Raw genomic sequence first — 15,946 nt, forward strand, 5'->3', positions numbered from 1 at the left:
TATAACATTTGCAAGTGCTGAATTCATTACTATGCAGTGTACTTAAGCAGGAAACAGAAGACTCAATGGCTCTCCAGTTTGCATTCTGCAGAGTCCTAAAAGTTGCTCTTAAATTTTCACCCAGTCCCCCGGGAAAGAATATATATTATATATCTTTTAGTGAAAGCTCCCGCAGAAAATTTTCTCCACTCTTTGCAAGAACTGTCGCTTTCTGAGACCTCTTGGCTTTGGAAACTGAAGCATCTCTCCCTCCCTCTTGGTAGCTGACAGTTACTTGGATGCAGGGAATGACCGGCTTGGTTCTTTCCTTGCGGTGACAGTGATCCCGAAAAGTTTCCAGAATTTGAGACTTCAGAATGGCCAGAACGGTGCCGCCACTTTTGCGCCTTCAACCGTTTTTTTTTTCCATCGTCTAAGGGAAGATGGCTGGGTCAGCCGGTATTGGGCGCAGGGGGTGTGTGTGGGGGGTGGAGGTTGAATCCCAAGCGCTGCGGTTAAGTTCAAGTCCAGCCAGCCCGCCTGCCGAGAATGGGAGCGTGCCCATTCTCGCAGGACTCCAAAGACCGTCATGCTTTGCTGCGCGGCAGCCCGCTCTGCTTCGGGACCCTGGCGCAAGGGAGCCTGGGAATTGAAGTCTCCAGGAGGCCCGGACCGCTTTGGGCAGGCAGCCCTGAGCATGCCGCTTCCAGGCCGGGCTCCGAGCCTCTGGCTCCCGCTCAGGGTTTTCGCGGGCGGCGGGAGCGGGATGGCTCGCTTGAGTAAACTCCGGGGGGAGGGGGAGAGAGAAGAGAGAGAGGCGGGGTCAGCGGAAGCGGCAGGTTGCTTCCTCCTCCGCGCGCGCCCTCCCCGCGCTTCGCCCCGAGGGAGCGCCGGGCGGGGGGCGGGCCGGGCCTGGGGAAGGTAGTGACACGTGTCAATCAACCCCCCGGCGGGGGGCGCGCGCTCCGGGGCTCGCGCCGAGGGCTCGCGCCCCTGCCTCGTGCCTGCGCCGCTCGTATGTAAATGAGGGCGCGTGACGCGGGACGCAGATGGACAAGGGAAGAGAGAGAATGGCCGCTGCCGCCGCTGCTGCCGCCGCCGCCGCCGCCGCCGCCGCCGCCGCTCAGTGCCGGAGCCCGCGGTGCGCGGCGGAGAGGAGGGGATTCCGGCGGGAGCTCGACTCCTGGCGCCACCGCCTCATGCACTGTGTAGGTAAGCGAGACACGGCCCGGGGCCCCGGCTCGGCCGCCGCCTGTCGCCTTGCCGCCGCGGAGTTCGGGGCTTTGGAGGGGCTGAGTTGAAGCGCCGGTTCGGGGCAGTTCGGCGGAGCGACGAGCCCGCCGGTGGCGCGGCGGCCCCGGGCGCTCGCTGGCCTTTTGTCTGGGGGGCGCCCGGCCCCGCTGCGCCCCGCGCCCCGCGCCCCTGCCCGCCGGGGGCTCCGCGCCGGCAACTGCGACTTGGGACCGGCTGGCCGAGCGCCCCCCGGGGCGGGGCGGGGCGGGGCGGGGCCGGGCCGGGGGCAGCGCCTCGGGGACCCCCGGACCCCTCGGACCCGGGACCCGCGGCGGCGCCCCGGCTGTCCGCCCGCTGTGGCTCACACACCCCCTTGTGCCGCCCGAGCAGCGCCGTGCGGGGTGGGGGGACACCCCTGGGCGGCGGCGGGGCCGAGGGGCGGGGGGCACCCGGCTGTGTCCCCGGGGCGCGCGGCGGCGGCGCGGGTCCGAGGCGGGGGGGGGGGCTTTAAGGAGGAGCCGCTCGGGCGGGCGCTGACGGTTGGGATTTGAAGTTGGTCCTCCCTCCCCTGGAGCCCGGCGGGCATGGGGGGGCGTTGCCAAGGCGACGGCACCCCGCCCTCCGGGTCGGCGTCCTCCCCCTTCCCACCCGGCTTCGACCCCTCGCGGACACCCGGACTCCCCCTCCCCAGGGCCCCGGGGGCTGCCGGGTGACGCCGCGACCCCCGCCCGCCCGCCCCGGGGTGCCCGGCGCCTGCACGTCCGGCCCGGTCCGCTCCGGCCAAACTTCTGGGCCCCCGGGGGGCTGTCATTGTGCCAGCTGCCCAGTTTCTTGTGCAGTTGTTGTTATGATTATATTATTCCCACTGCCCAGTTTCTTGTTCAGTTATAATTATTATTCCAACTGCCCCGTTTCTTGTTCACTTATTATTATTATATTATTCCAACTGCCCAGTTTCTTGTTCCGTTATTATTATTATCTTCCAACTGCCCAGTTTCTTGTTCCGTTATTATTATGTTATTCCACCTGCCCCGTTTCTCGTTCAGTTGCTATTTATTATTATCGTTATTATTACCAACGGCCCCGTTTCTTGCTCAGTTATTATTCTCGCCAGCTGCCCAGTTTCTTGTCCAGTTATCATTATTATCATTATTATTACTGTCACAGGGGGTGGGGGCAGAGGGGTCTGGAATGAGACGGGCGCTTGGAGCTGCTCTCCAGCGGGTCCGCTCGCTCGCTCGCTCGCTGGGGGCGCAGAGGGCAGCAGGCGGCTCCGGGCTGGGGGCTGTCATGGCAGGAAGGAGGACCGACCCACCCGGCTTCCCCCGTGACTCTGGGTCCTGCGCCCCCTCGCGCCTCCCCCCACCCCGGGCTGGTTTGCGGAGGAAGAAGGGGGGAGGGGGAGGAGGTCGCAGTAGCGGCGACGGTGCCACTTGCCCTGCGGAGCCCGGGCACCAGGCGTGCAGGGGTGGCTGGGTCGCCGTCGGCTAAGGAAGGAGCCCGGGCGATGGCGCAGGAGACTTCCCCATGGCTGTGTGACCTCACGGTGGGTGCTCACGCTCTGAAAAAAGTGTGTGTGTGTGTCGGTGTGTCCCCGTCGGTCAGTCCGGGAGGGAAGGACGGCTTGGGCTCCGCGTGCTGTGCGCACATGTTGCTTCCCAGGCCGCACACCTGCACCGTGACCCTCCCACCCGCCTCTCCGCCGAGCCCGGGGGTGCGGGCGCCCTGGCAGCACAATGGCACCGCCTGTGCCGTCTACACGTCTACACCGAGCTCCCTTCCCGACACCCCTGCCCGCGCCGGAGCGCCGAGTTAGAATCCGCCTGGACAGCCTGGTAGCGCCGGCTCGGCCACTGCCTTTGTCGGCTTTTATGCTGGGGGGCCGACGTAGGATTAGGCGCTCTGATTCTCTGCCACAAAAGTACTTGTGCTTTCGAAAAATAGGCAAGTTGTTTGAATCAAGGACGGAGTTAATTGGACTTGGTGGAAGGGGGGGCGGGTTCGAGTCTTTCTGCTTCACCTGCTGCGCAGACAGTGGAAGCGGTGAGCTGTGCGGGGGCCTGACAGCTCCGTATCACATTTTCATTGTCATGTGCTATAGAACTGTATGGAAAGGAGTCCCCCCCCCCACCCCCGGACTCTATTTGAAAATTGTTTCCCAGATTTCCATTCCTAGCCAGGAGACGTAGTAAGATCTATCTTGCCCTGTTTCTGTCAGTGTTGTTATTTAGTTATTTATTTATTTAACCAGAGCACTGCTCAGCTCTGGCTTATGGTGGAGCCTGGGGGTTGAACCTGGGACTTTGGAGCCTCAGGCATTATGCAGAGCCATTATGCTGTCTACCCCCACCTGTCAAAAACAGCATTTATTTACCTGTTATGAGAGAACCATGAGCAGAGAGAGAGGTGGTGGTGGTTAGGGGAGGGGTGAGGATTGGACCTACATGGTCTGGAACCGCAGTGGTACAAGGTTTTGCCTTAACAGGCTGAGAGCTAGTTCTCTGACCCTGTCATTGTTGTTTATTTTTTTTATAAATGAAACAATAAAACTCTTTTAAACAGGATATGCAGCTTTTTTTTTTCCTGGTAGTCTATTTGTAAAGCACCTATTCATAGTGTGAGTTTGGCTTGAAGGTAGTTTGTGTGACTTTAAGTTACTTTTGCTGTTAATATGCTTGTGTTCCCTACTCAGTACTTCAGAAACATGATTACAGAAAAGCCATGTTTTTATCTTTGCCAATTTATATATGTTTAAATATGACTATATGTACACTTCCGTACTATTTCTTTTCATGTTTGAAATTCATTTAATAAAATTGTACCCTTTCTGCTCTTTCTGGGTTAATGTGATAGTCTTTTATTTTTATTTTTTTATTACAGAATTCCATGTCGACAGAGGTGTAAATCTACACCATTCCCACCAGGAGTTCTGAATCTTCACTTTCCCCACTGCAGTCCACCACAGTTCCCCTAAGGTTTCAGCCATCTAAACCACCATCTCTGCAACCACTCTACAACTATCTGTCCACATTTAGACATAGTTGCCCCATTTTTTTTTTTTTCTGATTCAATCTTCACTTCCCCTCCAAGCCACACAAGACATCATAACTACCTCCATATGTCTTCCTTTTTTTCTTCTCTCTCTCCGGGTGCTGATGGAGCTGGAGTGCAGAGCCCTCTTATCCTCCTCCTGACACTTCTCCTCTGGGAGTATGGATCAAGGTTGTTTTAGGGGAGCAGAAGGTACGAGTTCTGACTTCTGTAGCTGCTTCTCCGCTGAGCATGGACACTGACAGGTCGATCCATACCCCCAGGTTGTTTCAGATAGTCAACTTTAAAATAGGATACGGAAATCATAGGCAGTGTTCCAGAGTTGTATAGTAAATTAGTATTGAGCTAGTAGTGACATTTTAAATCTCACTTATTTAGCTTAAAAGTCTTTAAAGCAAATTGACTTTTAAAAATGTTTTATTTATTTTTTATTTGTTGCCTGGAGACAAAGACTTAGGGAGAAAGACACCTACACCACTACTTCATCACCTGTGAAGCTGTTCCCCTGTTTCACAGGTGATGGGGACCAGGGACTTGAACCCAGGTCTTCACACATGGTAATGCGTGCACTCAACCAGATGTGCACCACCTGGCTCCAGCTGATTGATGTTTTTTTTTAGAACTCATACCTAATATTCTAATTTCAAATAGAAAATAATTTAGTCTTAATGATGGTAGTTATAGAAGGTAATTTTTAACTCTATAGAGGAATTATTTTCCTTTCTTTTTTTGGAATTCGTCTTTTTTTTAAAAAAAGATTTGTTCACTTATTAATGAGAGAGGGAGATAGAGACCCAGAGCATATGCATATCTCAAGACGTCATGCTTACAGTGACCTTTGGCATTCTCAACACTGTCCCTTCGTGTCCTTGCCGTGGTGTCCACTGTCCCACCCACCCACCCACCGGCCTTGTGGAGTTCAGCTTTTTATGTTAGGTTTGCAACTGCTGGGACAACTCTGCGATTTAGTCCCTTAAAATAAAGTTTCAGGGTTGTCCTTTAAGTTCACGGTCCTAGTTAATTAGTTCTACTTACAGGGTGGTGTTTTAATGATTTTATTTATTTTTCTGAAACATCTTATATACTGTGCTGTATTTTTGAGTATTCTGATCCAACAAATGCTCACGTCTTAGAAGATATAGTATCCTAGTACTCAGTATGATAGTGAATGGTGACATGTATAGTCCTGGATCTTGCTTGAGATTTGGTATAATTAATTTCTGTGAAGCCACAACATTTAAAACTAAATAAAATCTAAGATTAAAGACATTTATATATATATTTACCACCACGACTGCCAGGGGTATCATTCGGGCTAGATGCTTACACTGTGAATCAATCTACTGCTCCCAGCAGCAGCTGGTTTTTCTGTTTGTTTGTTTTTCAATTGGTAAGGCAGAAATTGAAGGGGGGGGTTAGAGCGTGAGAGAGCTGCAGCACTGCTTCAACACTCTTGAGCTGCCTGCTGCAGGCGGGGACTAAGAGCTTGGCCCCCTTCCTCGCTCTCGATAATGTGCAAGCACAATTGGCTGTACCCTCACCACCCGACCCCGGGGTTTTTAGTACAGCTTTTATTAGGATATTTCATTTGAGAGATAGGCTCCATCATTTTAACTTTAAATTTCCATATAACCATGAACTTCCAAGGAAAGTTAGAAGGAAAATTCAGGAAACCTCCTGTAGCAGCTGAGGAAATAGCTCAACTGGTAGAGTGCAGGATGTGGTATAACTGGAGCCCCTGCTTCCACTGCTCCTGTGTGTACCAGTGTGGCGCTGTCTCTGCATCTCATGGGAAACTCACTGCCTTATGAAATAAAATAAATCTTAGGGAAATGTAAAAGAAGCCTATTACCACTACCCACATCCGTGAGTTGTACAGTTATAATATTTTGCTGCATATGTGATATCCGGTATTCATCTACAGGTATTTAAGCCACTGAAAGGCAGTTTGGAGACATCAGCCCCACTCCCTCCTAAACCTGCAGTGTATATTTCCTAAAACTAAGACGCTCAGTTCTTACCTAAGAGCTCTGTAACTGTTAAAACCAGGACATTGATCATTGACATAATGCTGTTAACCTAATCCATAACCCACTTTCAAAATGTCTCTGTTCATCTATTTTCTCCTTAAGTTTTTCCCCACCAGTCTGAATCCTGCATTGCATTTGTTCATTATGTTGCTTAAAGTCAGAAGCACTTCTCAGGCTTTACTGTATTTCTTGACCATGACACTTTTCAGTAGTGCAGGGCAGTAATTTTGTAGAGGGTCTTTTGATTTGAATTTGTTGTCCACTCATGTTTAGAATGGCTATGCGTTTTGGGTAGAAGTACTTGTGAACAGATGTTGTCTTCTTAATACATTATATCTTGAGGTTCATGATGTTGGTTTTGGGAATTTAAAAAAATTGGGCAAGATACTATTTTCCCTTGAAATTATTATTTATCCTCTTGTACCTAATGAGACACAGGGGGCTTACATAGTCTCATCAGAATTCTGTCTACCAAGTTTTTTTTTAAACTTTTTTTTTTCTTTTTTGGTATTTTTTCCCCCTTTTGTTGCCCTTGTTGTTTTATTGTTATAGTTATTATTGTTGTTGTTATTGATGTCGTCATTGTTGGATAGGACAGAGAGAAATGGAGAGAGGAAGGGAAGACAGAGAGGCGGAGAGAAAGTAGACACCTGCAGACCTGCTTCACTGCCTGTGAAGTGATACCCCTGCAGGTGGGGAGCCGGCCTCGAACCGAGATCCTTTTGCCAGTCCTTGCGATTTGCACCATGTGTGCTTAACCCGCTGTGCTACCGCCGGACTCCATACACGTTTTAAAGTCCACTCATGTTTTTCATTAGTAGTTGCTATTCTGTCATAAAGTAGTCTTTCCTCATCTCCACTGTTTATGTAGTTATTTTTGTCATTACATGGGATTCTTTATTTAGTGGCTAAATTCACTACCCAGTGGTAGCTGATCAAACTTTCCTGTGTTCTGAATTTAGCACCTGCCTTATAGCGCTATTTTTCACCCCTGGATTTGTGATAGTTTTGATATTTTTCTAGCTGGGTTTGTGTTGGGCTTTACCTGTCCCAGTCCTAGTGTCAGCCCTTTCTTCAGTTGGTTGGTTGGTTGCTTTCTTTCCATCAGAGCTATGGATCTGGTACCTGCATGACTTCACCTATCCTGGCAGCCTTTTTTCCCCTTTTCTTTCCTTCCTTCCTTTTCCCCTCCCTCCCTCCCGCCCTCCCTCTCTCCCTTTTGGAGTCAGGAAGAAATGGTCTGGGGAAGTAGAGAAAGAAAACACCTGCAGTGCAGCTTTACTGCTTATGAAGCTTCCGCCCTGCAGGTAGACATTGGGACCTTGAACCCCCAGTCCTTGTGCATGGTAACTTCAACTCTACCATATGCACCACTGCCCTCCTCCTACTCAGCCATTTCTTAGGGAGCCCTCGATTCACTTAGTGGAAAAGCTGATTCAGAAGCCCTTCACTCATGCATGTTTTATTTCAGGACTTCTTTTCAGTCCTATCTTTCTGATTAATATATATGTAGATGTGTTTTTTTTTCCTAGTAACCCCATTAGAAAAAGTACTTTTATATAGCTCAAAAGTATTTCAGCACCTTTCCATATAAAACTGATAGTTTGCATTCCCATTTATGAATGTATGTATGTATGTATGTATGTATGTATGTATTTTGTGCAGTCTGAGGCCATGGACTTGATTCCACCACTCCAAAATTGGCTTTTCAGTGAGATCAACAGAGAGAGAAATAACAGCATGGTACAAAAGCCTGATCTGCTGCCATCACACTCACCATGTGGTGCTGGACTCAGTCCTGGCTTTGTGTACGTGGCAGAGTGTGTGCTTTACCTGGTGAGCAGCCTCTGTGACCCTACATTCTCTTTAAAATATCAGGTGTTTTAGCTACACCCTACATTTCAGCTTGGCTTAGTCACATTTCAGATGTTTAGTAACTACAGGTGGGGAGAAGTTGCCCATATTGGACAGCACAGCTGTAGATGGGCTTCATTCAATCAACTCTTACTGGGCAACCAGCTATTTCCAGTCTTTGTGAAGTAACAGAGCCTTTTTATTTTATTTTATTTTATTTGGTATTCCCCCATTTTTTTAAATAGTATAATGCAGTAAATAAGAATATACACTCTGGAGTTAGACCACTAGCATTTAAATTCTAGTCTTACTCATTGTGTGAACAAATTATTATTAACGATTCTATGCTTGAGTTTCTTCCCTGTAAATTGAATAGAATGATGTCATTTGAAGTTGTGCTGACATGTCCATGTGTATCTGCAAATAGAAAGTGTTTATACATGTTAGCTGGTATATTACTGGTCATTTACACAGGGTTTTTTTTTTTTTTTAAGCAACTTAGATGTTTTCCTTCTTTCTGGTGAGAATGCTGGTGAACCATAAAGCAATCAGGAGGCTTACCAGAGGGAAAGACAATAAGGGGCTAGAAGATGTGTGTTGGATATTATAGTCACAGAGTTTTAGATCACAAAATATGACTTTGTTTAATTCTGGTTGGTTTTAATTTTAAATATGTACATGAGGAGACCAGCAGACATTTAATTCCTACACTTCCAGTAACCCTCTGTCTTTGTAGTAACTCAATACAGGAACTGAGTTTACATGCACTTGAGCAAAGAAAACTCTGTCCCCACCAGATCACCACGAAGCTGGTGCTTCTGCCTTCCCCTTCCTTGCTGCACATCTCTTGCCGTTTAAGACCTCTGCTCTGCAAAGGTTTGTACGGTGAACTTTTCTTCCAGACTACTCACTCCACTTAAAATCAGCATAATCAGTGCCAGATAATATTTTCTGCTTTTGTTTTTAACTTTTGAAGAACTTATGGGAACATTTCATAGATTTGCAACGTTAAGAAAGAAGAGGTAGTCCAGGTAAAGAAGATTTCGAATGCTCAATCTGACAAGTCTCTCTGGGGACCTTTTGGCTTTTTCTCTTCCACTAAATTCTGCCTTGTTGTGTCACTGTTGATGTGTAACTGCAAAGAGAATCATTTTACTTAGAAATCTGAATTTGGGCCTGGCTGGTGGCTCATCTGGTGGACCTGTTACAGTGTGCCAAGACCGACGTTCAAGCTCCTGGTCCCCTCCAGCGGGGAAGCTTCTTGAGCTACTGGTAAATAGTGTCGTAGTTTCTCTCCCTACCTCCCCTCCCCCCCATCAATTTTTCTCTATCTCTATCCAATAAATACAATAAGTAAATAAATAAACAAAAAATTATTTAAAAAATACTTTTAAAATGTTTGAATTTGATGAGGTCTGGTATAAATTACCACCAGCTACCCCCAAACCTTAGCTGTACAACTATTTTTCCAAGCACTGGCAGTTTAAAAAGTCTAGTTAAAATTACGTAAATCACACTAATGACACACATCAGGCAAGTGAAATTATGATTATAGTATCAGTGAATATATATATCCATATTCTTCTGTAAAATAGGAATAGTGATGAAATTTGACATTTTGCATACTCCAGGATTATTTTATATTTACAAGTGTAAAATCCTGCCATTTGGGGCAGTTTTTGTCCACTTGCTGGTTATATTTGGGCATGTTGTAACCTCCTTAGTACTCTGTCTCCTGAAAGTCTGTGCTTCCTCCCTAGCTGGCTGCATGTGTTCATCTCTCCTTGTTTGTCTTTATAGCAGTGCATTGCAGTTATGTGTCCTGTCTCTGTTGTTTCCATGATGTATCTGACTTTCAAACTTGATTTTCAATTTTTCTCCACAGTGCATTTCTGGGGAGAAGCAACAAAGGAATATTTGATTTCTGGATATGTGATTTATTTCATATAAGTAAACCTAAACTTTCAGTTATATTATTCTATATTTGTGTGTGTGTGTGTGTGGTTACATTTTTCTTTTTTTGCGAAATTCCTTCTTTTTGGTGTATTCCAACCAGCATTCATGGGTGATAGGTAGCAGTTGGCTAGCGGCTCAACTTTATAGTGTTAATGTTTCTGGGACCCATTTAGCTTTGCTAGATCCTTTATTCTGCCTTATGGGCTGAACCTACCACTAAGTTGTCCTTAAAACTGTTTCCTAGGGACCAGAGGGCGCCACCCTTGGTCCAGTGTGCGTGCTGCGCTCTGCCCAAGGACCCCGGCTTGAGCCCCGGCAGTGTGTCACTTGGCACAGGGGGGCTCCGTGGATTACTGGTAGAGCAGTGCTGTGGAGTCTCTCTCCTTTCCTTCTCTATCAGAAGTTGAAGGGAAAGTCTGCAGGTATGACAGTAAAACAAAACAAATCTGTTTTTAGTCACCACAGAATGTAGGTAAGAGAACATGAAAAGGCCCAGGCCAGCCTGCTGTTGCCTCTGAGAAGCTAAGTAAGGTCACACACAGTAGTGCCGGGTTTGTATTTGAAGCATGGCACTTTGTTCTTAATTAAAGCTATAAATTTTTGTTTTGAGAATTTTTGTGTTCACTCTAAAAATAACTTCCAGTGAGGAAACACTTTTCTATAGCTCACCTCCCTTGCTTTCTTGTATTCAGTACTTGACTTGGCATGCTGGTAATTACACTGGCTTGTTAGATATTTGTTTCTTGATTTTCTTCCATTTTAATGCCATAATCTGTTGCCAAGTTACTGTGTTATGTACAGTTTCTCATGGACTCAGTTTTTGCAGTGAGAGAAGCGCTTGGGGAGGGAGGTTTGGATTAGATTCTGGTTTATATCAGCTTTACTGTCTCCCAGTCTACACGTTATAACCAGCCGCAGTCAATCATTGCTTGAAATGCCTGCTTCAGTTTCTTCATTCTTTTATTTTGGTCTGTTCGGGTTTTTATTTCTTTTTATTTATTTATTTTTAATTTAAATGTTTCTTTTTAAAAATTTTTGTCTCCAGGGTTATCACTGGGTCTCGGTGCCTGCACGACAAATCCACTGCTCCTGGAGGCTATTTTTTTTTCCTTTTGTTGCCCTTGTTGTTTATTGTTGTTGTTATTGCTGTAATTGTTGTTGGATAGGACAGAGAGAAATAGAGAGAGAAGCGGAAGACAGTGAAGGGGAGAGGAAGATAGACACCTGCAGACCTGCTTCACCGCTTCTGAGGCAACCCTCCTGCAGGTGGGGAGCCGGGGGCTCGAACCAGTATTCTTATGCAGGTCCTTGTGCTTCACGCCATACGCGCTTAACCTGCTGCACTACCGCCCCTTTCTGGGTCTGTTCATGTTTTTATTAGTGACTTACTAGAGGTTACATGAGGATGCAGTAGGTGGGGTGTAAGACAGTAGTATCTATCGCCCATTGGCCTTTTCTCATCAGGTAGAAAGCTCTTAAACATATGCAGTCAGTGATCAGATTTGCATCTTTCCTGTTATTCGTCTATTTTTTTTAAATTTAATTTTATATTTATTTATTTATTCCCTTTTGTTGCTCTTGTTGTTTTATTGTTGTAGTTATTGATGTCATCGTTGTTGGATAGGCAGAGAGAAATGGAGAGAGGAGGGGAAGACAGAGAGGGGGAGAGAAAGACAGACACCTACAGACCTGCTTCACCGCCTGTGAAGCGACTCCCCTGCAGGTGGGGAGCCAGGGCTCGAACTGGGATCCTTATGCCAGTCCTTGTGCTTTGTGCCACCTGCGCTTAACCCGCTGTGCTACAGCCCAACTCCCATATCCGTCTATTTCTTCTTGAGATAGCTGAGCCATTTTCTTTTCTTTCTTCTCTTCTTCTTCTCCCCTTCTTTCTTTGCCACCATGGTTATCTGTGGAGCTCAGAATCTGCACAGCTCCAATGTTCAAGATGACATTTATTTTTTCTTCTTTCTTCTAGGTATAGGAAGAAAAACAGATAAAAAGCAGAGAGGAGAGATCCCAGTACATGCTCCATCACTTGGGAAGTTCCCCTCCTGCAGGTGCTCCCATGTGGTTGCTTGGGGCTCAAACCCAGGTCTTTGCCATAATAATAACATATGCACTCCACTGGGTTCACTCCTTGCAGGTCCCCTAGCCCAACCATTTCCACTTGCTTCTACTTCTCCTTTTATACACACTGTTCTAGATTACTCAATATTATCATTCGTCATTTTTTCTCACCTGCATCCTTTGTGACCTTTTAAATTAACCTAGAGTCTTTTCTAAATTGACTTTTTTTTTTCCCCCCTGCTTGTTATGTCTATAGGAAGTTAACTCAGTATAGTAGTCTTCAGGTTTATTTAGTAAACTATTTAGTAAACTGTTTAAGGGCAAGGAACAAGTCATCACAAAATGGCAGCTTATACAAAGATTGAAACAACACAGTTGCGTCCTTTATCACTGTAACTTTTGGATAAGTCATTTCAGGATGGAATCAGACTGTAGGTTATCTGTCTTCAGATACCCACAATTGCTGATTTATGAAAGGTTGGATAGCACATAGCTATGCTTTTTCAGCTGAAGCTAGAACTTAGAAGAGAATTTTTCAGCTTGATAATTAAATCCATGGAGATGAGTGAGGCTCTTACAGGGACCTTAGGGTAAGGACCATATAACCAGGGAGTAGTGGAGTATTTAGTGCCATGTCTTCAGGAATTTTGACATGTTGGATGGAGTAAGAGGCACCTCAAAGGAAGACCTGAACTTTCGTAATGAGGAAAAATCAGCATAGTATTTCCAAATCTAAGAAGGAAAAAGAGTTACAACAAGGAAGGATTATTACATGTTGATGAGATTTCAAGTACCAGTGAAAAGTAAGGACACATTGCTTTGGCCATTGGGAGGTTTTAGGTGATCTTGAGGATGCTTTTCAGCAAGTGGTAGGGATGGAAGTCCTGTTGTCATAGGTTGAGAGCAACCATGTACTGAAATAAGTAGTGAGTGGAGACAGCATGGTAAAGTACTTATGTAAGAACCTAGTTTAAAATTTGTTTTTCTTTATTGGGGGGATTAATGATTTGCAGTCAACAGTAAAATAAAGTCGTTTGTATATGCGTAACACTTCTCAGTTTCCCACATAACAGTTTGACCCCCTCTAGGTCCTCCTCTGCCATCATGAAGAACCTATTTTTGAGGACAAATAAATGGAACATTTTTAGATGCAACATGTCATTCATAATATTAAGTAATATGGAGGAGACTTTTTTGAATTAGTAATACTCATTTTTACTTTATATGCAATTAAGCCAAGAATTGATGGCAACAAAGTTGATAAATGGAATGGGTTTGATTTGAATTACTGGGTGTAAACAGTTTAATTTTTTTTCTCTTAAAAAATATTTTACTGGGGCCAGGTTAAGTACACACATTACAATGCTCAAGGAGCCAGGTTTAAGCCCCCAGTCCCACCTGCAGGGGGGAAGCTTCACAAGTGGTGAAGCAAGTCTCCAGGTGTCTCTCTGTCTCTCTCCCTATCTCCCTCTTCCATCTCAGTTTCTCTGTATTTCCACTCAATAATTAATTAATTAATTAAAAATATATTTTCCTAATCAAGTCCATCACTAAGATAATGGTTTGACAATAGTATGTTACATTTTTAAAAAAGAGTACTTTCCCCCCTGATTGTCAGTCATCATCAGATAAATCTTGAGTCCTGGTTGTTCTAGTTGTTTGGGGTGTGATTCTGTGTTTCTTCCATAGTGGGGGCTCTTAACTGGAATGGACTAAGGAATCAGGGATCAAAAATTTTGAGTTTCAAGAGCTAAGGGTTTGTTGAAGAGCTTTGATTAGAACTGAGGTCAGAATTGGGCATCAGACTTCTTTATTTCCTGGCTCTCTGACTTGAATTTACCCAACCTGCCATAGAATGAGGGCTGTGGTTGCAGTCCTTCAAAACTACAAAGAAGCTCTACTCTGCGAGTTTACCATACAGTTTGCTTACTGGTAGGTATGGGCATCTATAGGCAAGAGACTTGGCCATGCATGAAAAATGACCGTTAAAACATTAGTCCATCTCACTAGGAAAAATATGAGGATGCTTTCTATATTAGTCCTTTTTTTTTTTTTTTTTTTCCTTCAGAGCAGTGAATAAGGATGGAGGTAGGGAAGAAGCTTCTTCCAAAATTCAGCCCAGCTCAAAACTTAAGTGTTGCAAGAAGTATTCTGTGGGATATTGTCTACACTCAGAACTGGAGTTAGACTTTGTTTGTATAGTGCTCATAATTGTCAGGAATGTTAAGCATTGGAGTTGATATCCTAGAAAAAAGAAAAAGAACTCATTTTGAACTGAAGCATCTGAATTATCTAGGCTCAGAGAATTGAGTGACAGCAATAGAAATTAACTTTTTTTTTTTTTTTTTTTTGGTAAAGGACAGGATAGTAAATATTTTAGGTTTTGCCAGTCTCTGTTGCCACTGCTTAGCTTTGCACTTGTAGTGGAAAAGCAGTATGTGAGCGAATGAGCCTGACATTGACAGAAACAGCAGATTTGGCCAACAGGCTGTAGGTCAGTGGTCCCTTCTTCTTCTAGCGTTTGCCCTTCTTCCGTAGCCAGTCAACAGCGTCAGGTTGAAAGCTGTCAGGAGCTGCTTGTTGCTGGGATCCATGTGGATTCAGTCGGCTAGGAAGGATCGTCAGTTTCCCCAATGAATGGGTACTCACGGGATGCACCACGAGAAGGTCGATCCAATGCATCCCAGTGGTCCCTAAGTCACATGATCTAATTGGAGACTGGGATAGAGGGAACAGGCAGAGGGGCTGATAGCAGTGAAGGTAGAGAGAGCTAAATCTTCTAATCCAAAAATATTCGGCACTCTGGAGTGCTTATAGGGGACAGTAGCAAGTAGGAAGTATAAATGATGTTCTCTCTCAGATGGGAATTATGAACCTTTGAAGTTTTTTTTAACGGGTAATTAGCATGATTCCATAAGTCTGCTTATTTTCATTTAGTGCATCTGTTGTTGGTTCAGGTCTGATGTTTTTGTTTTGTAAAAAAAAAAAGGGGGGGGCCAGGCAGTGGCACACCTGATTTTGAGTGCAGACATTATAGTGCACAAGGACCCTGGTTCAAGCCCCTGGTCCCCACCTGCAAGGGGTAAGCTTCACAAGTGGTGGAGTAGGGCTGCAGGTGTCTCTCTGTCTCTCCCTCTTTCCATCTCCCCCCTCTCAATTTCTGGCTGTCTCTTCCAATAAATAAATAAAGATAAAAATAAAAAAAAGAAGCTAAACTTGAAGTAGTTCAAATCAGAACTGGGAAAAATGAGCTCTGATCTGTTAGGTTGTTGGGCCTGAGTTCTAAACAACTTGAAAAATGCATATTGTTGTCAAACCATTATCTTAGTGATGCACTTAATTGAGAAGATATTTATCTATTTGTACAAATATATATTTGCCCATTTTTCTCTGAACCCCGTTTTACTGGAACTTCTATGGCCAGGGCCCTTTGTTTTTACACCATCACTGAGAGGAAAGAGAACCTAGAGAACTCTACCTGAGGAAGCCATGTGCTGTTCTTCCTGAAAGGGAAGAGGGCAAAGAAAAAAAACCCCAGAAGTCACAGGAAGGCTGTGAAGGCAAGGCCTTAGAAGTGAGGGACAGTGGCCATCAGCTTTCATGTGGGTGTCTGCCATCTTTGCCCCGGTGGTCCTCATGCTTCTCTGATGCATGCCTTTTCATTTTCCGTATTAAAATTTAAGATAGCTGGGTGGGAGCCTTTACCAGTGTAATAAAAATCACTAATTTTGAGTCTTACAAATACACAGACAAAGAAGTCATGGGACATGTACTCA

At 45.5% G+C, this 15,946-nt stretch overlaps 1 protein-coding gene across 7 annotated transcripts in view; it reads left to right on the plus strand.

Moving 5' to 3' along the window:
- The first annotated feature begins 645 nt into the window (after nucleotides 1-645).
- The window catches only part of LCORL (ligand dependent nuclear receptor corepressor like), a 146,994-nt gene continuing 131,693 nt past the window's right edge, over nucleotides 646-15,946 (plus strand). The window contains exon 1 of one of the 7 annotated variants that reach the window (XM_060188280.1): nucleotides 646-1,191. In XM_060188280.1, the coding sequence (XP_060044263.1) occupies nucleotides 1,029-1,191 (163 nt within the window). In that variant the 5' untranslated portion in view covers nucleotides 646-1,028. The remainder of the gene's footprint in view (nucleotides 1,192-15,946) is intronic. The other 6 variants (XM_060188284.1, XM_060188287.1, XM_060188286.1 and 3 more) reach the window with 6 other exon arrangements.

The sequence above is a fragment of the Erinaceus europaeus genome, chromosome 3 (assembly GCF_950295315.1).
Source record: "Erinaceus europaeus chromosome 3, mEriEur2.1, whole genome shotgun sequence".
Taxonomy (NCBI): domain Eukaryota; kingdom Metazoa; phylum Chordata; class Mammalia; order Eulipotyphla; family Erinaceidae; genus Erinaceus; species Erinaceus europaeus.